The sequence below is a fragment of the Marmota flaviventris genome, chromosome 19, assembly GCF_047511675.1.
Source record: "Marmota flaviventris isolate mMarFla1 chromosome 19, mMarFla1.hap1, whole genome shotgun sequence".
NCBI classification, from domain to species: Eukaryota; Metazoa; Chordata; class Mammalia; order Rodentia; family Sciuridae; genus Marmota; species Marmota flaviventris.
This window is the reverse complement of record NC_092516.1, coordinates 39,029,091-39,049,595: the sequence shown is the minus strand read 5'-3', so window position 1 is coordinate 39,049,595 and position 20,505 is coordinate 39,029,091. Positions and strand designations below refer to the sequence as shown.

The window sequence follows — 20,505 nt, the reverse complement described above, 5'->3', positions numbered from 1 at the left end:
GGACAGCTTCTAGTGCTGTCCTGGGTCTAAAAAAGGGGATATATACATCTTACCTTTTCAGTATCTGCAGTCAGGAGTGAATGACAAATTATTTAAAAATAGCAGGGGTTTCATTAGTTAATTTCATTGAATATCTTGCTTAGACTTGAAAGGTTGCTTTGCCCTTGAGGAGAGACCTCTGACTTACTTCAACGAGAGCATATATTGCAGTGTATTTCTTGTTGAGCTGTCAACGTGTAGGCAGGCACTCTGCTGCCTATCTCAGGTGCCTCCTGCTCCTGTCTCATCTATCGCAGGTCACTTCCTGGTGCAGATGCTGCGAAGGGTTGGAGCTGCTGGATGGCTTGTGTCCGAGACAGTGCGGTCGGTCCTTTGGTTGGCTGTTGTTGCTCCAGGTGGTTATTTTGGGTTTCCATGTTAGCATTCTCGCCAAAGTTTTTGGCAGCTAAAAACCTGCAATAAGTAATTCACCTAAACCAAATAAAAATTTCATTGTAGGTTCCCATGCTTTGGTCCTCAATGTAACATATTCCATTCTTCTTACTTAGAGATGTTAACATCTTATACTTGGGGTTGCATGGGCATTCTTTTTGCTCTGACATGTTGGGTTGTGTGTAAGTCTGCTGCTCAGCTTTCATGTACACAAGGTGCATGGACGTGATGCCTCCTTGGGACTCTCATCTGTGTGCTTGTCAACATTGAACCTTGCTCTCCTATTGTGGCCCCAGCATCGTTCTGTGCACTCCCTCCCTCACTGACTCATCTTAACACACTCCCAGGAAACCTATGAGCAAATTTCCTCTGCTTCTCGTTCTGTCTTCACAGCCCACCTGGGAGCTCAGCTCCTTATACACATTTCCTCAGAATGTTTAACCTTTTCTCTCTCTCAGGGAAGGCAGCCTCCAGAATGCTTTGGTGGCTAGGGATTGGATGGTACCAGTTTGTTACTTTGATTTCCTGGCTGAATGTGTTTCTTCTTACAAGGTAAGGAAACTGATACCACACCAGCATGGTGTTCTAAGAACCAATTCTGTCCAGGCATGATGGCACACACTTGTAATGCCAGTGGCTCAGGAGGCTGAAGCAGGAGGATTGCAAGTTCAAAGCCAGCCTCAGCAACCTAGCAAGGCCCTAAGCAACTCAGTGAGACCCTATCTCTAAATAAAATACCAAAAAGGGCTGAGGATATGGCTCAGTAGTTAAATGCCCCTGGATTCACTCCCCAGTACCGAAAAAAGGAAGTAGTTCTGTGCCAGTTGCAGGCTGTTGTTTGTTATTTTTATAGTGATTTAGCTTATATTTGCATTGTTTTGTTATTTGGTATGTTTATTTCTTAAATTTATTTATGAATAATTACAAATTATATGTGTATTTGTCCTGGGGATTGCCTTTCACATGCTAGGCAAATGCTCAGCCTCTGAGCTAGATTCCCAGCTCATTTTGTATTTTACAGTGTTTTCATGTTCATACTTGATTTTTCCAACCCACTTGTGAGAGGGAAGGGTGGGTATTATTGTGAAGGAGAGGAACAGTGTGAGTGGCACCCAGCTAGAGGTCTAGTCAGTCTGGAGCCCGAACCAGCGCACCTGCTCACCTCAGCTTGCAGTGACTAGGCTTAGCGATGTGGGCACTTGGACTCTAGCCTGGGACCTCCCCTGCAGATGATCTGAGTGTTTTGTAGGAATAGTCTCCTGTAGGTATATCCAAGCCTTGGAGATAAAACTATCATGCGTTTCTAATGTTGTTGGGGGGTAGGTTGCATAAAATTATTGAGAGACAGAATAGTGAACCCTGCCTTTTTCTTTTCCCAAGTTAAATGTTTTTATTTCTATTCCCAGGTGCCTTCGAAATATTTGCAAGTTTTTAATTCTGCTCATTCCACTATTACTTTTACTAGGTAAGTAAAATTTGCTTCACTGCCTTAGATGATCCTCATGGGCACACAGGTGACTTGGTGTGGGAATCGCTCATTTCAGTGCATGGGAAGCCATGTGCATATGTGTGCATAACTGTTTTCTCTCTTTCAAGGTGCAGGCATCTCCCTGTGGGGCCAGGGTGACTTCCTTTCACTCCTGCCTATATTAAACTGGACAAATGTGCATTCAGCACACAGGGCCAGTGATCCTAAGGACATGTTCAGACCTGGGGCTTCTTACCTGAACCAGCCTCTGCAGGTAACAGTGTGGATATTCTTGCTGACATCGCAAGTATGTGCTGTTCAGTGTAAGTTGCATAACGGCCTGTGAACAGAGTGGCTTAGTTGGGGGCCCGTATAGAAAGTATTGTTAAATGTCAAATAAGCAAATTGTATAGTTCCTAAAATGTTCTGAAGTAGCTCAGATAATGTGTATTTAAATAATCTCATAATCAATTAGTTTTAAAGAATATCTACTGTTTTCTATCAGAATATCTATTTCTATGCAGAATATCTATTTCTGCAGAACCGTATGAAGAACGAAATGATGACCACTTGTAGTCATCATGTGAGGGTAGTTGCCAGCAATCAAGGCGTGGCATGTTTCCCTCCTGTGTGGATGCCCTGTTGTTGGCATCTTGCTAGAATGGCTATCAGTGTTGACTGAGAATACCTGGTTTTGTCTTAGGCTGATGACAGGGCTTCCCAGTGGCATCAAGAGAGTGACATGGGGCATCAGGTGGCCTCTCTGACTGCACAGTGCCACAACCATGACCAGAAACTCAAAGAGCTGACAGTCTTGCTCCAGAAGCTGCAGGTGCGGGTGAACCAGATGGATGACGGCAGGGAAGGGCTGTCATCCTGGGTTAAAGACACAGTCAGACAACACCTGCGAGAGATGGGCCTTGCTGGGCTGCCAAGCACTGAGGTAAGACCCAGAAGTTCCTGGGAGAAACTTGGCTTCCTGTCCTAGGAATTACCACCGCCCTATAGTTTCTCAACCATAAATTTGAAAAGATTTCAGTAAGATCTAATTGGCATAGTATTGTTCTGTTCCTGTTGGCCATTTTCAAGCCTTGTAGACAGAAGGGAGAAAGAAAACCACAAATCTGAATTTTGCTGCTGCTTTGCAGATGTGGTAAAAGTATAGAAAGGGTTGAGACTAGCTCAGCTTAGAAACAGGTGCTGGTGAAGAGCCAGCAGCGGAATCCTCTTGGTACAGGTGGCTGAGTGCAGTCCCTGAAGGCATGCAGTAGCTTGGCAGTGACTTCCCAGAGAGAGTGTTGGTGGGGCAGCCCGAGGCACTAGGCCCTCAGAATGGCTCAAAGTGGTCTGGTGACCTTTGGTTACAGGGTAGCCCTTTCCTGTGAAGAAACAGTTGTTCAGAAAACCCAAGGCAGCCAGTCACTGTGGTGCATGCCTTTAATCCCAGCAACCTGAGAGGTGGAGGTAGGAGGATCACATGTTCAGGGCCAGCCTCAGCAACTCAGTGAGGCCCTAAGCAACTAGCAAGACCCTTTCTCAAAATAAAAAATAAAAAGGGCTGGCCGGGTAACTCAATGTTTAAATGCCCCTGGGTTCAATCCCCAGTTTGGAAAAAAAAAGAAAGAAAATCAATTTATCTGGTGTTTCAGAAAATAAATTATATGGATTTTGGGCTTGTTTTCATACTGAATTTCCATACAGAGTTAGCCCATTCTATTCATGTTGTCCCCTGTCCATGGGTGCAATTGTGATAGCAATCCTCATGCAGCCAGCTTATGTGTGTGCAGTTTTCTAATTATCTGATAATTGGTGCCCTGCAAGCTTTCCCGTGGACCTCTGCACACATTTACCTCATGTTTGGTTTATCTGATAGGCATGCCACTAGCTGCATGTGGCTGTGTAAATTTTTTGATATGTTTTTATATTCAATTTGCCAGAATTTTATTGAGAATTTTGCATCTATGTTCATTAGAGATATTGGTCTGAAAGTTACTTTCTTTGGTGTGTCTTTGTCTGGTTTTGGAATCAGGGTGATATTGGCCTATAGAATGAGTTTGGAAGTGTTCCCTCTTTTTCTATTTCATGAAATAGTTTGAGGAGTATTAGTATTAATTCTTCTTTGAAGGTCTTATAGAACTCAGCTGTGTACCCATCCGGTCCTGGGCTTTTCTTGGTGGTAGGCTTCTGATGGTGTCTTCTATTTCATTACTTGAAATTGATCTTGTGTATATCATCCTGATTCAGTTTGTGCAAATCATATGACTGTAGAAATTTATCGATGCCTTTGACATTTTCTATTTTATTGGAAGTACAAATTTTCAAAATAATTTCTAATTATTTTTCTGTATTTCTGCAGTGTCTGTTGTGATATTTCTTTTTTCATCACAGATGTTAGTAATTTGAATTTTCTATTTTTCTCTTCGTTAGCATGGCTGAGGGTTTATCAAAATTTTTTTCTTTTTTTTTTTTTTAGAGAGAGAGAGAGAGAGAATTTTAATATTATTTTTTAGTTTTCGGCAGACACTACATCTTTGTTTGTATGTGGTGCTGAGGATCGAACCCGGGCCGCACGCATGCCAGGCGAGCGCGCTACCGCTTGAGCCACATCCCCAGCCCTATCAATTTTTTTCAAAGAACCAACTTTTTAAAAAATATTTTTAATTGTAGATGGACAATGCCTTTATTTTATTTTATTTTATTATTTTATGTGGTGCTGAGAATCCAACCCAGTGCCTCACATGTGCTAGGCAGGTGCTCTGCCATTGAGCCACAGTCCCAGTCCAAGAAGCAACTTTTTGTTTTGTCAGTTTTTTCAATAATTTAAGTTAATCTTAAATAAAATTTTACAAGTGTAGTTTCTCAGGTGCACTGGCTACTGTGCTCAATGGCCATACATTGCAGGTGGCTGCTGCCCTGTACAGCTCAGCCACAGGATGGTTCATCCTGGCTCACAGATCTATGGACAGCATCTCAGGAGATTCTGAGAACCAAGCTGGGGCCAGGCTTCATGTGTGTCTGCACCTGGAGTCATCTCTTTAGCTGGCCTTCATCCCTTTGCTCTGGTTTGTCCCATTTCTTCTTAGATTTCCGTCACTTTGGTTGTTTTCCTTCCTCCGTTTTTGTCTTGTGTCCGAGGCCATGGTCATTCTGAATGCATGATGCTTCTGTTATTGCTGCTCTCTGTTGTCACTGCCCTTTTTCCTGTGGCTCAATGCTGTGTCTATACCTTCTCAGGGAGTGTCCCTGATGGTCTCAAATATTTTACCTTCCTAAAAGTTTCCAGAGATGCTGGTGGAAACCAACCACTATTTTTAGCAGTTAGTTAATATTCAGAAAACTTGGTTCTTTGCTTTTTGGTGCTCTGATTTATTAAATGCCTCACTGAGCCTGAAAAGCCACCTGCCTGTTCACCTTCTTGGGTTCCTTTAGTCACCTGGTGGGTTCTGTGGGGGACACGCTAATGGGTTGTTCCTAGTAAGTGTGAATATATTACAAGTTTTATTTGAAAGTGAGATGCTCAAGGGAAAACAAGTGTATCACAGATCTCTGTCTAGGGTTCCTTTCTTTGAGTCATTAAACATGGTGGTGCCTAGTGAGCTTTGTTGAATGAGGACTGTTGATTTGTTTTCTGCATCGAGTGTCTTCTGATCTTCATTAACACTCTCATGTCACCAGAAGAGCATCTATGCTGTTGGGCTTGGGCTGGATATCTTGAGTCAGATAGAGGATGCCATTAGGTGATGCCTTTCCCAGGTGTCAAGCCATGCAGCAACCCCAGAGCCTTAAAATCTGGCTGAAGTGACTTGGCCTGACTGGCTAGCTTTTGTTTATTGCTTAACTTTAAAATTGTTCATTCATTTTTCTTTCTCAGACCAACATCATGACTTTCAACCATGATCATGAAGTGCGTCTCTCAAACTTAGAAGACATTCTGGGAAAACTGAGAGAAACATCTGAGGTATTTATTCTTGACCTTATAATTGTGACTTCTAACAATCTGGCTTTCTTACTAAAAAAAAAACCAAAAAAAATCAACTACCACTAATGTTTTCAAAAGTCCCCCAGCCATGAATGTGCTTCCTGGAGGGTATTTGCCATGGTCTTTTATAAAATGTGAACATTTGTTTCTGACTGTCCTTTTCCTGTGGCGGTCTACTTTATTGCTGGAGTGCTTGACCAGGATTCCTGGTTCCTGGTGACTCTTGGGAATGGAGCCAGCCTGCAAGTAAGAGGAGGCAGTTGGTTCTGGGGGCACGTCCAGCCATCCTTGCTCTTCCTGGTACCATGCAGCTTTTGCAAGATCTGCTTGTCTGGAGCGGGGCACAATTAATTTTGGGTGGGAAATATGTCACTGTGTGATGTAGGGAAGGCCAGGGATTTTTGCACCAGTCTGAGACGTGGAGATTTTGGGCACTGAGAGTCAGGTTCTTGGCATCGCTAGGGCTTAGCATGAAGCCTGGAGCCTGGCGTTGTAGATACTCATGTGTTAACTCAACTAAATTGAAACTCATTTTATCTTGGGGTCAGTGAAGTACAGCCCTGTGGAGGTCTTGGGGCCAGCTCCTGTCACTGAGAGAGCCAGGCAAGTTCAGCAGGATAGGGGACTCACCTTCCCAGGGTGCTGCAAGCATGTGTCCCTTGGGGTAGCCTGAACACCATCTCTGATCAACCTGGAATGCAGGCTGCTGTCTTCCTGGCATGTGCTGCAATCTGGATGCCTCTGTACAGCCCATGTGAAGTTGCATCCTCAGGTGTGACCGCCCTTTCCTTAGCCTTCCACTTTGGCAGCTTTCTTCTCTCGACCTGGGTGCCAGTTAAAGGAGCTTTATGTTTGGAAGGTTTACAAGGCTATTTTCAGGTGATTTCACACCTCTCTGAGTTCAATGTCTTTTAAAATTTACATTGAAAAATAAAATAAATATTCCTCTCCACCAGGTAGATCTGGGCTTTGAATTAAGGCTGGGGTTGGGGAAATTCCAAATAGACATAGTTTAAGTTCATCATATAATCATTTTATGAAGTTTGTTTATGACATGTGTTGAAACAGATTGTTTCTCGTACTTTTCAGGCCATCCAGAAGGAATTAGAACAGATCAAGCAGAGAACAATTAGGTAGGATGATTGCAAACGATTCTATAGCTTGACCCTTGTATTTTTCTTTCTGGTTGCTAGATGACAGCAGTCATCGACAGTAGTGTTCCTGATGTACCCACTTGCATGTCACCTGAAGTCACTGGCTTGTGTGTCTTTCTGGGTGTCCCTTTGGGGCCATGGGAGGGCAGAGGGCCCTGAGGATCTTGGACATAGCATGAACAGGGCCTCTCAGAGGGCCACCCTTAGGGAGTAGACCAAGGGACCTGGGTTGGAGCTCCTGTGAGAGGGATGCATGAAAAGCCTCCACTGGCACCATTAGTGTCTCAGTGAGTAGCCACTGTCCCTGCTGCTCACAGTCCTCAGGTGGGTGGGACACCTGCCTGCTGGGCAACACTCACACACTGGGATCTGCTCATGCGGTCCAAGCCTTTTCACAGCTGCAGCTTTTACACTTAAAGTTGGTGGCTCTGAACCATTCCCAGTTATCTCCACAGCCCTGGCCCCCCACTGTTCTTGGGGGTCTGGTGCTTATTCCCACCACCAGCTTGCTTTCTCCTGCAGGTTTCAGTTTGCCTGAGGCCCTTAGAGTGAATGTTCCTTTCTTTGATGTTCCCAGAGTTGCATCTTCCCATACATGCCCCCAACCAGCTCTCTGCCCTCCTGGGTCTGCATGTGACAGCCTTTGCAATCCTGTTGTCCTGAAACCATTTGGAGGGCTTTAGCTGATGAGAGGGCAGCTCACATGCATCCCCCACGTCTGCTCCTCTGTGCTCTTGCAGTGCTGGGCCCTGTGTGGGGGATGCAAGTGCTAGGCACACTTTATCCCTGCAGCTTTGGTTTCAATGGGAAATGGTTTTGATATGCCAGGATGCAGATTTCATTGTTTTTCTGAAAGGAGTATGGTTGTAAGATAGGAATTGTTAGTATCTCAGCAAATATGACGTTAAATATGTATGTTGCAATTACATTACCTCCCTAAAGTAAAATTGTCAAATTCTCAAGCCATTTGTTTTTAGTGCAGTTGTTCATTCCATTAGCTTGAAAATGTAGATTTAATTTATAATAACTGTTGATAAATTTTGTCTCATTTCTGAAGTTTTATTTATAATTTTAAGGATTTTCAGAAAGAATTTTTTCCTCATGAGCGTATAACCATTGCTAATAGCATTCTGGTAGGTGTGATGCATACATGAATTGAGCAGAAAAGAAATCCTGTGTGATTCTGATAAGTGCTGCTTATTTGTTGACCGTGCTGTCTGGGCCATGGTGGGGCAGGTTCCTCCTGAGTGTGTCTGGGTTCCTGACTTGCTTCTCCTCCCTGGTTGCTGGTTTACAGTGGAGCTGAGGAGCAGCCCCTCCTGCCCCGAATTCAGCGCCTGGAGCTGGAGCTGGGCCTGCTGAGAACACAGCTGTCAGACTGGCAGCATCAGAAGGCCAGCTGTGAGGAGGTAAGGGTAGTTCCAGGAATGGCCAGGCCAACTCCAAGAACAGGCAGCTGTACTGGTTCCAGCCTTTTGCTTTGTAACAAAGTAGAAGAAAGTTATGACCTATGTTTATCAAGGTGTTTAATTTTGACTTCCTTTAAAAACTCCTTTCACTATATTTGAAGTTCTTTTGTTTCTCTTGTGGTGCTGGGGATGGAATGTACTCTACCACTGAACCCTCTATTTGACATTTTTAAACATTTCAAAGTAACAAATTCAAGGCTCCTTGAATTTCCCCTATTCTAGTGATGTAACATAAGAACGAGCATGTAACTTTCCATGCATACTTCTGTGCACACAACCACATGCTGATGTGTGGTGCATTTGTGTATTATCTTACCAAAGCACTGGGCTGCCTGTGCACACAGGTGGTGCTGCGGATGTGGCTTCAGGCCCACTTGTCTTGTCCTTGGGCAGAGAACATCCGGATGCTTATGGTTGCTGGGAATGAAAGCAGACATTAGACTGACAGAAGTCCTCAGAAGTCCCAGATGATCAGAGTTACTTGTGACAAGAGTGGTTAAGTTGTCTCTGCAGAAAGCTCTCAGAACTGGTAGAAGAAATAGTGGCGAGGACAGAGCATGTAGGCAGGGTGCAGGCTCGTGGCTGATGAGCAAATAAAAGTACATGGCTGCCTCCAGCCACGTGTGGATAGTGGCCACCACTAGTCTAGCCATACCGTGAGCATTCTTGCTTGTGTAAAGCTTTGGGGGTGAATTTTATGTTGTTAGCCAATTATAAATATGCATACTGTTTGAAACTGGCACCCACACTCTTCAGAAAGAGAGGCAGAGCAGAGTCTGAGAGGAGTGGGCAGGGCTCAGGGTAGCAGTGGAGAGGGTAAGGGCAGGGGAGTACAGTACATGGTGCAGTCACTCATGGGGTGCCAGAGAGAAGCAGAGGGATGAGGCAGGCCTATAGGTATGTAAAGGAAGGTATGTCGCTGGGTGCAGTGGGTACATTTTGTTGATGAAGACAGCCTTGGTACATGTGTAATTCCAGCTGAGGCGGGAGGATTGCAAGTTCAAATCCAGCCTCAGCAACTTAGTGAGACCCTGTCTCAGTGGTTAAATGCCTCTGGGTTCAATCCCTGGTACAAAAAATAAAAAATAAAATAATAAGGAAGAGTGGTATGTCTTGTGCAGCTAGCTGCCATATTCTGTTCCTTAGAAAGTAAAAAATTCACATGCACAGGTGTGTGTAGAAATTATATACATGGACAAGTCAGCATTCGTGATATTACATTCAAAGCTTTATATTGACATTTTGTTGTTGTTTGTTTGTTTTTGATACAGAGCACTGAGCCACATCCCCAGACCATTTTATTCTTTATTTGGAGATGGGGTCTCCCTAAGTTGCTAGGGCCTTGTTAAGTTGCTGAGGCTGGCTTTGAACTTGTTTTCTTTCCGCCTCAGCCTCCCAAACCACTGGGATTACAAGTGTGCGCCACTGTTCCAGGCTTGACCTGTTTTTTTCATTCAGGCCCAGTTTGTTGAAGAGGATGAGTTCTGTCATTCACATTGGTGCCTCACCCATGGGGCTGCTGGCAGAGGCTTGTTGAGCGCAAACAATGGCTGAATGAGGACTCCACCCACTTTTTTTAGTTCATGTTTACGCAATACTGGATTCCTGTTCTCATTAAAAGTGTTAGCTGGGCTTGGTGGCACATGCCTGTAATCCCAGTGACTTGGGAGGCTGAGGCAGGAGGATGCCAATTTTGAGGTCAGCCTGAGCAATTTAGCAAGACTCCGTTTTAAAATAAAAATGAAGAAAGGGCTTGGGTATAGCTCAGTGCCACAATACCCCTGGGTTCAATCTCCTGGACCCCTAAAAAGAAAATATTTCAGCATTTTTGGAAGGGGTCTTAAATTTAATATGAAGGGAAAAAATGTGTCACTTTTATATTACATACTTTAGAAAGTTATATGATACTTCTGAGGCATCTGTATTGTGTTGATGTGGTTTAGTTAAAACAGTAAATTCACTGTAATTTTACTAATGACTGCCACCAGGTGGATACCCAGGTCAGAGAAACCATCAAGCTCCTATTTTCTGAGGACCAGCAAGGTGGCTCCCTCGAGTGGTTGCTGCAGAAATTTTCCTCTCAGTTTGTGAGCAAGGATGACCTGCAGGTTTTGTTGCAAGACCTGGAGCTGCAGGTGCTGAAGAACATCACCCACCACATTACAGTGACAGGACAGGCCCCAACGTCAGAGGCTGTCGTGTCTGCCATGAGCGACGCTGGCGTCTCTGGAATCACAGAGGAGGTGAGCAGTGGTGAGACAAGGTTCAGCCTGCATTTGTTGTGAGACTGGATGTCTGGGTGTCATGCAGGCAGGCTGTGAAGCCTCATCCTGAGAATGGTTTCCAGGGCTGGGCCAGGTTCAGTGAGGGGAGGCAGAGGTGCAGGTGCAATACCAGAGCCTATGAAAGCATGCTGTAGGCAGTGTCACATCCAGCTGCTCCCTGAAGCACTTTGTACGCTGAAACTTTTCATTCCAAAGATCCCATCCACCTGTGCTGTGGTATACTTTCTGAGATTTATTAGAATTTTCAGTCATACACAAATTTCCCAGATTCCCATGTTAATAGCTCCAAAATCTAATCCCTGTTTCACTCTCCTTGATGGCATCCTGGGAATGATATGTCTGAGCCCTAGTAAAGAGGGTCTAGCTCTTCTGCCCTTCTGACATGGCCCTCGGGTACAGGACAGGAGCATCCCCTGCCTGTCACCCAAGTATACTGCACCTCTGGTCTTCGTTCACATCACTAATGTGACTTTTTTCTCTTGCACTCATGTTTGGGCTTCCCTTGCACATGTGTTTGTCCAGCAAGTGCGTGTCCTTGTGAACAAGGCTTTAAAGCTGTATTCTCAAGATAAGACTGGGATGGTGGACTTTGCCCTGGAATCTGGTGGTGAGTACACAGATATTTGAATCATTAAATACGATGTTCACCTGCTAGCAGGCTGGGAGCTCGAAGTATTAAGGGACTTGGTGGAACATTGACCAGTCTGAGTGCAATTCTAGGCGAGTCCCTTGTGCTTTTTTGTCTCTAGACAATTACCTTTTGGACAGAAGGACTGGAACACTGGGCCTACATGCTCACAGGGCACATCCTAGAAGGGCAGTAATATGCTGGGCCCACATGCTTGCAGGGCGCACCCCAGAAGGGCTGGAACACCGTGCCTATGCATTCGCAGAACACACCTGAGGTTGGTCAGTGTTGCTGATCATGAGTGTGGTGACTCTGCCCTCAGGAAAGATGATGAATAGGGCAGACAGTAGGAAAGCAGCTGAGAGTAGAAGGACATAGGTGTTATTTTGGTCCCCCAAAGTCATGATCCATTATATCTGGGAAATCAGAACTGTGGTTCCATATACCCTGGCAGTGAGTTTGGGATTGCATACCAGGTCAGCACACTAGCACTCTACAGATACCACTTGGACAGCATTGGTGAGTTCAGGTATGGTTTCGCCTCCATGGGTAGGTAGTAAAGAAAATCTTGGTCTTCTGATACTTTTTTTCTTTTTTGCAATACAGGGGATTGAACCCAGGGCCTCACACATACTATACAAGCCCTGTACTACTGAACTATGTCCCCAGCCCTCTTTGTTTTATTTTTGCACAGGGTCATGCTGAATTGCCTAGATTGGCTTCAAACTTGTGATCCTGCTGCTTTAGACTCCCGAGTAGCTAGGACTATTGGTGTGCACCACGAAACTTACCTTAAATTTTTAAATTTTAGGAATTGCAGATGGGGCTAGTGGACTAACATTTCTTGGGAGATAAGGAGATTTTGAATATTCACTAGTGTACAGAAGGGTTGTTGAGCCTGCAGAGGGAATGGGGATTTTTACAACCCACAATCCGTTTGCTTTGGCTTATCTCAGGTTAGGAAACCTGGCAACGGAGGTCATGCACGTAACCCCATTGTTGCTGGAACAACTGGGTTTTGAGTCTGGATGTTACCCTCTCCTGGGCTCTGGATGTGGTGGTGGGTGAGCCCCAGGGCTGCCAAGGACAGTAGGTCCTTCATGTGCTAGCTAGAAGCCAGCACTAATGTTCACATTCTCTGTATTTTCTAAAATGTCTTTCTTCAGGGCATAGATTTTAGTTATACCTCTGAAATTCAACAATTTAGAAATTAACTTTGAGTTCAATGGCATCAAGTGACATTTTAACCAAATGGTTGGGCCAGTAGTCATCCTTCATTCTTATGGTCCTCGAAGATTTGTGTATAATTAATTCAGAACCCTGGTGACCTGCAATGCCTGGCCAGGTTCCATCTGTCAGCTCTCAGCACTGTTTTTTTGAAGACTCTTGTTTTTATTGATAGTGGGACTTTTTTTTTTTTTTTAAAGAGAGAGAGAGAGAATTTTACTATTTATTTTTTAGTTCTAGGCGGACTGGTGCTGAGGGCCGCACGCATGCCAGGCGAGCGCTCTACCGCTTGAGCCACATCCCCAGCCCCATAGTGGGACATTTTTAAAAGGCATTTCAGTGGTTCTGAAAATCAGATAGCCATCAGCACGTTGAACACCTTGTTTAAATGTAAATTCATACCCCTCCCATCTCTTCCTAGAGGAGAATCACTGAGTTGAGGTCCTGCTGTGTAGCCACATAAGGGTCCAAGGGCAGGGGTCCAAGGGCAGAGGGCCAGGGCTGATGCAGCTCTGTGGGAATCTTGAGTTCTTATCTGCTTGTTTGTTGCTGATTCCAGTGTCTTGTCTGTGCTCTTCCTATGGAAGGGCAGACTGGAACTTCTTTTGCTTCTCTGAGATTAGAGGTCATATGACATAAGCATCTTAATTAAAAGAATGCAGCTAGGGCTTGAGTCATGGCTCAGAGGTAGAGCCTAGCATGCATGAGGCACTGGGTTTGATCCTGAACACCATGTAAAAGTAAAATAAAGACATAGTGTGTACCTATAACTTTAAAAAAAAAAAAAAGTATGCAGCTCAGTGGTTGTGAGTATATCCCAGTGCTATGTAGTCATCATCACCAATTCTGGAATTTTCCTGTTACCCCAAACAAAAACAAAAACAAAAAACCTCTTTGGTTACTACTGGCCCCCAGGACTTTGGTTTTAATTGAGGATTGTCATAGCATTACCTTGCCCCTTAAGTAGTCCTTTGAAAACTCACCTACCACTAGGACTGGTGCTTGCTAGAATTCTTGATTCTTTATCTAGAAAAATTTAAAAGGAAAGGAATAAGGCTGATCTTAAAGCTAAAGGCTCTTTGTGCGAGTGGAAACTTGAGAAGATCAAAGCACTCTGGGTAGTGCTTAACAGGCAGCAGTCTTTGCTGGGGGCAGTAGTAGAGTCAGATGATGAAATGAACTTTACTTTGTTCCAGGTGGCAGCATTCTGAGCACTCGATGCTCTGAAACATATGAAACCAAGACAGCCTTGCTAAGCCTGTTTGGAATCCCCCTGTGGTACTTCTCACAGTCACCCCGTGTGGTGATCCAGGTGAGTAGATGCTGTCTGTCTCTGTGGTGGCTGAGGTCCTCCACCCAGCCTGGGCCCTGTGCAGCGGCTGGAGAAGTGCAGGGATCATGGGTAGGCAGGTCAGTGGGAGCTCATGAGGGAGTTCATGCCTGAGGGACTGGCCCCAGCACTTCCTTACTGTTTTTGTCAGCTTTTTCACTGCTGTGACTAAAAGGACCCAACCAGAACAACTGTAGAGGAGGAAAGGTTTATTTATGGGCTCACGGTTTCAGAGGTCTTCGTCTGTAGAAGGCCAGCTCCATTCTTCAGGGCTCAAGGTGAGGCTGAACATCATGGTGGAAGAGTGTAGCAGACAGAAGCAGCTCCATGATGATCCGGCAGAGAAAGACTCCATTCTCTAGATAAAAAATACACCCCATTAGCCACACTCCCAATGAACCACTTCCCTCCAGCCACATCCTACCCTTCAGTCACCACCCAGTTAATCCTGTCAGGGGATTAATCACTGATTGGGTTAGACTTTTACAACCCAGTCATTTCTCCTTTGAACTTTCTTGCATTGTCCCACACATGAGCTTTTGGGGGACACCACACATCCAAACCTTAACACATTGATTCCTTGGTGCCACCACCTAGGCACCTCCCTGTGTTCAGCTGTCCTGAAGCTCCTCTGAACTTTTGGCCTTTGGGGGATTTTTGGCTGCTTCATCACACAGGCATGATTGATTACATCTTTGGTGGTTAGCGACCAACTCAATCATCAGCACTTCCCCTTTCCAGGGGAAAAGGAAGGGACCCTTATAGGTACACACTGCAGCCACCTTTCCCTGTTTCTCTTCTGATTTGTTCATGACAGTTTTTACCATGCAAAAGTCCTTATTATTTTTATTTTAGTATTAGCATTGTTTTCTTCTTAATGCTTCTGTTTTTTAAGAGGTTAAAGGCTGATTCAGACTCTGAGTTCTCGTGTTTTGCCTTTCCCTAGCCTGACATATATCCAGGTAATTGCTGGGCATTTAAAGGCTCCCAGGGGTACCTGGTAGTGCGGCTGTCAATGAAGATCCATCCCACCACATTCACAGTGGAGCACATACCAAAGACATTGTCACCAACTGGCAACATCTCCAGTGCCCCCAAGGACTTCGCAGTCTACGTAAGTGTACCCTGCTGCTGGGGCATTTCCCTCTCCGGAAATTTCCCAAAGATGAATGACCCAAAGACTGATGGCAGCTCTCTTCTGCCTTCTCCCTCTGCCCTTCAGAAGAATTAGTACATTCAGTGTTTTGGGAACATTCTGACACTTTTCCAGGGAGGGGCACTCATGAGTAGCACAGCAGTCAATGTCCAGTTCACATGCCGGGCTTACCTGACTGGGTTAGATGTGCCTGCCTTTGAGAGTGGGGTTCTCCAAGTGTCTGTTCACCTAAGAAGGAAGTTCGTGAAAGAAGCCTCCATGCAAGACAATTTGCTGGGGAGAGTTCCACTTTATTGCAAAAGGCTGTGTGCTAATATAGATCTAAGGAGAGATGGCAGGGCTTAGATAAATGGCGGGCCACCCGTTTATTGGCAAGTTCTTCCAGATATCAGTTCCAGAGCCCAGGAATTAGTTCTTATTTGGGCTAAGGTTCCCCGCCAGCGAGATTTGAAATATTGGCGCCAGTGGGAGAGTTCACACCCGCAGGAATGGAAAAAGGGGAAAGTAGGAAGAGAAGGTCCTTAGGCGCCATGTTAGGGTTTTTTTCTGGGGTGCGGCTGCCTTATACTTTTCCCAACAGTTCGGACCATGATGTCACTGAAGCAAGTGAAGGATGAACAATAAAGCAAATTTTCTTTCTTTACTTTTAAAATTTATAGAAATAAATTATATAGAATTTGGAAAAAAGCCTGATGTATTGGCCCACACTGTAATCACAGTGAGTCAGGAGGCTTGCAAGTTCAAGGCCAGTCTCAGAAAATTAGTGAGACCCTCTCAACATAAAAAGGCAGGGATATAGTTCAGTGGTAGAGCACCTCTGAGTTCAATCCCCAGTACAAAAAAAAATTCAAAAAGGGTACCCACAACTCCAGCACCTAGAGAAAGCCACCATTACCATTGTGACTTCCTCCCCTTTAAAAAAAAAAAAAATCTATTTTAGACATTACTATTCATAAACTTTTGTTTTCTGCCATTAAAAAAAATCAAAATTTTGTCACAAGCATCTCTCTATGACAATTAAGAGTCTCCAGGCATCTGTAAGTACAGGAGAATGCTGCCCAGCTGAGCCCATTGACTAACCCTTTGGTGGCATGAGTACAGTGGCTTCTGTCTGCACTTGTCCTCACATTAGATGCTCAGGGCTTAGTAAGAGTGCAGTCAAGGTATGGGGAAACTACACCAGCCCGGCTCCTGTCTCTGCCAGCCCCGAGCAGAGGTGTGTTCTTCTGGTAACTCTATTCTGGAGATCACACCCTCTCCTTAGTCACTATGTCACAGATAAGACTCCCATTGTCACTCTCAGTTTTTATTTAGTTGCTCATGGCCTGTAATTTCTTTCATGGCATTTTTTATACCTACAAAATCCTTCATCATTATGAAACAGACATCAAATAGTCATTTATATTTTTTTATTTTTTATTGTGATAGAATGTATACAAACTTATCCTTAAATTGGTGTCTCCTTGGGCTCATGGGAGCCTAGAGTTCCCACTGGTGAGGGCAGCTATGAGTGTGGTCTGTGCCATTGGAAAGTCACATCTCTGCTACCTGCACACGCCTCCTGCTGGCCTCAATCTTCCCCATCTGTATTATGGGAGCAGTCACACCTGGCTCGGAGGGTGGCTCTGGTTGAAAGCCCATGACAAAAGCTTCTAGATAGGGCTTCAGTACTGCTTATGGAGGTGAAGTGACAGTCACTTCTGTTGATGACTGCTGTTTCTATTGGCTGATGACTACCTGGTCTTGTTTTCAGGGTTTAGAAAATGAATATCAAGAAGAAGGGCAGCCTTTGGGACAGTTCACATATGACCAAGAAGGGGAGTCACTGCAGATGTTTCATGCTCCGGTAAGGACTGGGGGGGACTGGGGCCGCGTCCCCCCACCGTCTCTGTCACTGGGAACAGTCTTGTTGAGGGGCATATAAGGATCAGCTTTGGCAGGAAATCAACCTGTACCTCCCAGCTGTAGTGAGCTGTGTGCAGGTGCAGGTATTGGTGGTGACAGCAAGACAATCTGTGGCTGGTTGGTTCTGAGAGTCTCCCTGAATTTATGATTTAGAAAGTTCATACTGAGAATTCTAATTTCCAAAGGCTGTTTCCTGTCAGATAGCATACTAGGAGAAGTGATGGTGTCAGGGCTCTTAATCTGAAGTAAATGTGTTTTTTCCCATTTCAGGAAAGACCTGACAAAGCCTTCCAGATACTGGAACTCCGCATCCTCTCAAACTGGGGCCACCCTGAGTATACCTGCCTGTATCGGTTCAGAGTTCACGGAGAACCCGCAAAATAAAGGATTCCCTAGTTTTGTATATGCTTGTATATACCAGAACTGCCAGAAACACTGGATCCTTGGGGTGAGGGCATGCGTAGAACAGTAACATGTCAGCCCTACAATCAGCATATGCGGTGGCAAAGGACCTGCACGGTGAGTCCTCGCAAGCACTGCATGCCATGTGCGTGGTCCACAAAGAGCTCCGTGGTGGGTTCTCTGGAAACTCATTTGAATGTATGGTTCTCAAAGACACTCATTTTATTTGGGGAATTTGTTTTTTAATATAAGCCCTTTAAATTCTTGATATCAGGAGCAAAGCAGGGGGAGTTGACAAGTTTGTTGGACCTTTAGGAGTGCAGACACAGTCCATCTGTCAAACCCACACATGTTCTTTCAGGGAAAACCATCTCCTAGTTTTTGGATTCTGAAACTTACACCAGGTGGGTTCCATGTTTCAGCACCTAGGTTCCCCAGTTGTGTAGGGGCTGAGACGTGTCCTGTGCCTCCTTGGTGCTGAGCAAGACAGAGTGTTTTTCTGCTGAGGGTGGGAGCGTGACCTCAGCAGAGGCAATTTGGGTCTCAACCAACATCATAAATGGAAGAGCTCAGGAGGATGTTGCAGTTGAAATTCACAGCATGGACAGCAACTAAAAGATCTCACCTTCTGTTGTCCTTGGGCTGTTTTGAGTTCTGCTGAAGGGGCAACACTAAGGCCCCTGACCCTCCAGGGCATGTCACCATTGCTGTAGAGTCCAGTCTTTCCTATGGCAGCACTGTTTACTGGCTCTCAGTGGGGTTTGCCTTTTATCCAACTGTCAGCTATTCTCACTTGATTCTTGTGAGACCTCTTTTGGTTATAATTAATATTTAATACTACAGACTATTTTATGAGCAGACTTTATAATGGAGATATGTACAAGGCACTTCAAGTGTTAGATGTTTTACTTTAAGAATTATTTGCATTTTGTTGGTCAAGACAGCCTTGGCACACCATAAATGCTGTACTTTCAGAAAAAGCATGGCGGTGCTCACTGGTCTCTGGAGTTTTGTGTGGGCTGTACAGTCCTCAAGTACTTCAGCCACATGGATCTGTGCTTCTCCGAGAGTTGAACCAATGCCCATGCAGCTAGGTTGGGTGAAATGTGTACAGATGTTTCCTATATTATAGGTACATATATAAGTCAAATTTCCTATATAAAGCTAAATTTGGAAGTTGGGGTGGAGATATTTTGAATATTTATTTTTAAAGATGCAAGATAGGACTTTGTGCAATGTATTTTTGTAAATGCTTTTCAAAATATTTGTCTTTGGTAGTGTTTCTTTTGCTGCCACCAAATTGATAAGATGCTATTGAGATGTTTAAAGAGTTTAAATTTTTAAAAGTGCATGTGATATTTCAAATGAGTAATAAACAGTATATTTCCTTTCTCAGTTTGCTTTCTCTCTACCCATGAGGTGTGGGAAGGGACAACTAAGTCTGTGTGCTGAGAGTGAGAGCTCGGGTGCTGCAAGCACTGGCTGTGTCCTTCAAGGCCTTTAGTCTACAGGTTCTCAGGGCACCTCTTCCTGCTTAGGGGAGTCCAGCTGGAAAGCAGATACAGAGTAGATAAGAAGGTGCTTAGGCACTGGGGTATGGCTCTGGTGGCACAAATGCCTAGGCTGTCTGAGACCCTGGGTTCCATACTTAGCACCACAAAAAGAGATACTCAAGTGAGATCATTGGGAAAAGAGGGCTTGCTCTCCCCGAGAAGCGACCTGCCACTCAAGGTGCGTGCTGCAAGTGACCCTGGGGACTCATCTCTTGCTTTTACACAAGTGGCAGCATACTCACCACACTGTTTGCACCTTGCTTTCTTCCAGTTATCAAATATACTTTGGAGATTATGTACCAGTGAAGAATTTGTTTTAACAAGTTCTTTGAAACCTTTTGGTTTCATTGTATATATTGTATTGATTGTACTGTTCAATTTATGGATATCAGTTTCCATTTCCTTGCTATTATAAACAATAATACAGTAGCTTTGATTTTCACTTCCAATTACCCATGGCTAACTGAATGAGTAACTGGGGTTAAGCAATTCTGGTTCTTTTAAGGATCTATAGTAAGTAGTTCTAACATTGTACACACTGTCCTAAGGTAAGGACCCATTCCATTTAGTCCCATCCAGACCCAGTTGTCCCTTGTTCCATTTCCCCACACTGTGACTGCTTCTGGCTGATTGGTTACTGAGTGATTATCAGGAGTGTTGTCACATCACAGTGCTTGTGTTCAGGTGATCTTTAGGTAGTGGTGCCACATCACAACAAGCCTGTATCACGGCTCCTTGCTTTCACCTTGCTGGCACTGCATCATCCCATATCCCCACAAGAAGGGTGAGGACAGCACAAGCAGACACATGAGAGTGAGCCCACATTCATGTACCTAACTCCCAGTGCATTACTGTAATTGAGCTCTTTTGTTTTGTTAGTAATCTTTTACTGTGTGTAATTTAAAAAAAATTAGTTGTAAATGGACACAATGTATTTCCATGTATTTATTTTTTTATGTGGTGCTGAGGATAGAGCCCAGTGCCTCACACATGTGAGGCAAGTGCTCTACCACTGAGCTACAGCCCCACCCATAGGAGAGTGAGAGTGTGTGTGTGTGTGTGTGTAAAAACAGTTATTGTGCTGGGCGCAGTGGCACATGCCTGTAATCCCCGTGGCTGGGGAGGCTGATTGCAGGATTGTGAGTTCAAAGCTAGCCTCAGCAAAAGCAAGGTACTAAGCAACTCAGTGAGACCCTGTCTCTAAAGAAAATACAAAATAGGGTTTAGGGATGTGGGTCAGTTGTCAAGTGCCCCTGAGTTCAATCCCCTGTACCCACCTACCCCCTCAAAAGAAAGCACAGTTCTTGTATAGGGTTCTGCCTGCATTCCAGCACCCCCAAGTCTTGAGCCAGCCCCACAGTAAAAGGCTCATGTACAGCTAAAGGTCCGGCTGGACCCTTCACCACACAGCTTAACCCATGGCCAAGCCACCCTATCCCATCTGCCTCTGCTCTAATCCATAGCTAGGCCATCCTGTCTCAGCTGTCACCCACTGTAATGCCTGGCCAGGGCACCCT

General features: G+C 44.7%; 1 protein-coding gene across 5 annotated transcripts in view; it reads left to right on the top strand.

The window, feature by feature from the left end:
- Sun1 (Sad1 and UNC84 domain containing 1) overlaps nt 1-18,830 on the top strand; it is a 42,992-nt gene extending 24,162 nt beyond the window's left edge. For all 5 annotated transcript variants that reach the window (XM_027922779.2, XM_071605647.1, XM_071605646.1 and 2 more), the window contains 14 exons: nt 297-395; nt 891-984; nt 1,839-1,897; nt 2,029-2,174; nt 2,604-2,843; nt 5,772-5,858; nt 6,969-7,012; nt 8,331-8,442; nt 10,491-10,745; nt 11,310-11,394; nt 13,839-13,954; nt 14,919-15,086; nt 16,882-16,974; nt 17,304-18,830. In XM_027922779.2, the coding sequence (XP_027778580.1) occupies nt 297-395; nt 891-984; nt 1,839-1,897; nt 2,029-2,174; nt 2,604-2,843; nt 5,772-5,858; nt 6,969-7,012; nt 8,331-8,442; nt 10,491-10,745; nt 11,310-11,394; nt 13,839-13,954; nt 14,919-15,086; nt 16,882-16,974; nt 17,304-17,417 (1,712 nt within the window). In that variant the 3' untranslated portion in view covers nt 17,418-18,830. The remainder of the gene's footprint in view (nt 1-296; nt 396-890; nt 985-1,838; nt 1,898-2,028; nt 2,175-2,603; nt 2,844-5,771; nt 5,859-6,968; nt 7,013-8,330; nt 8,443-10,490; nt 10,746-11,309; nt 11,395-13,838; nt 13,955-14,918; nt 15,087-16,881; nt 16,975-17,303) is intronic.
- The last annotated feature ends 1,675 nt before the right edge of the window (nt 18,831-20,505 follow it).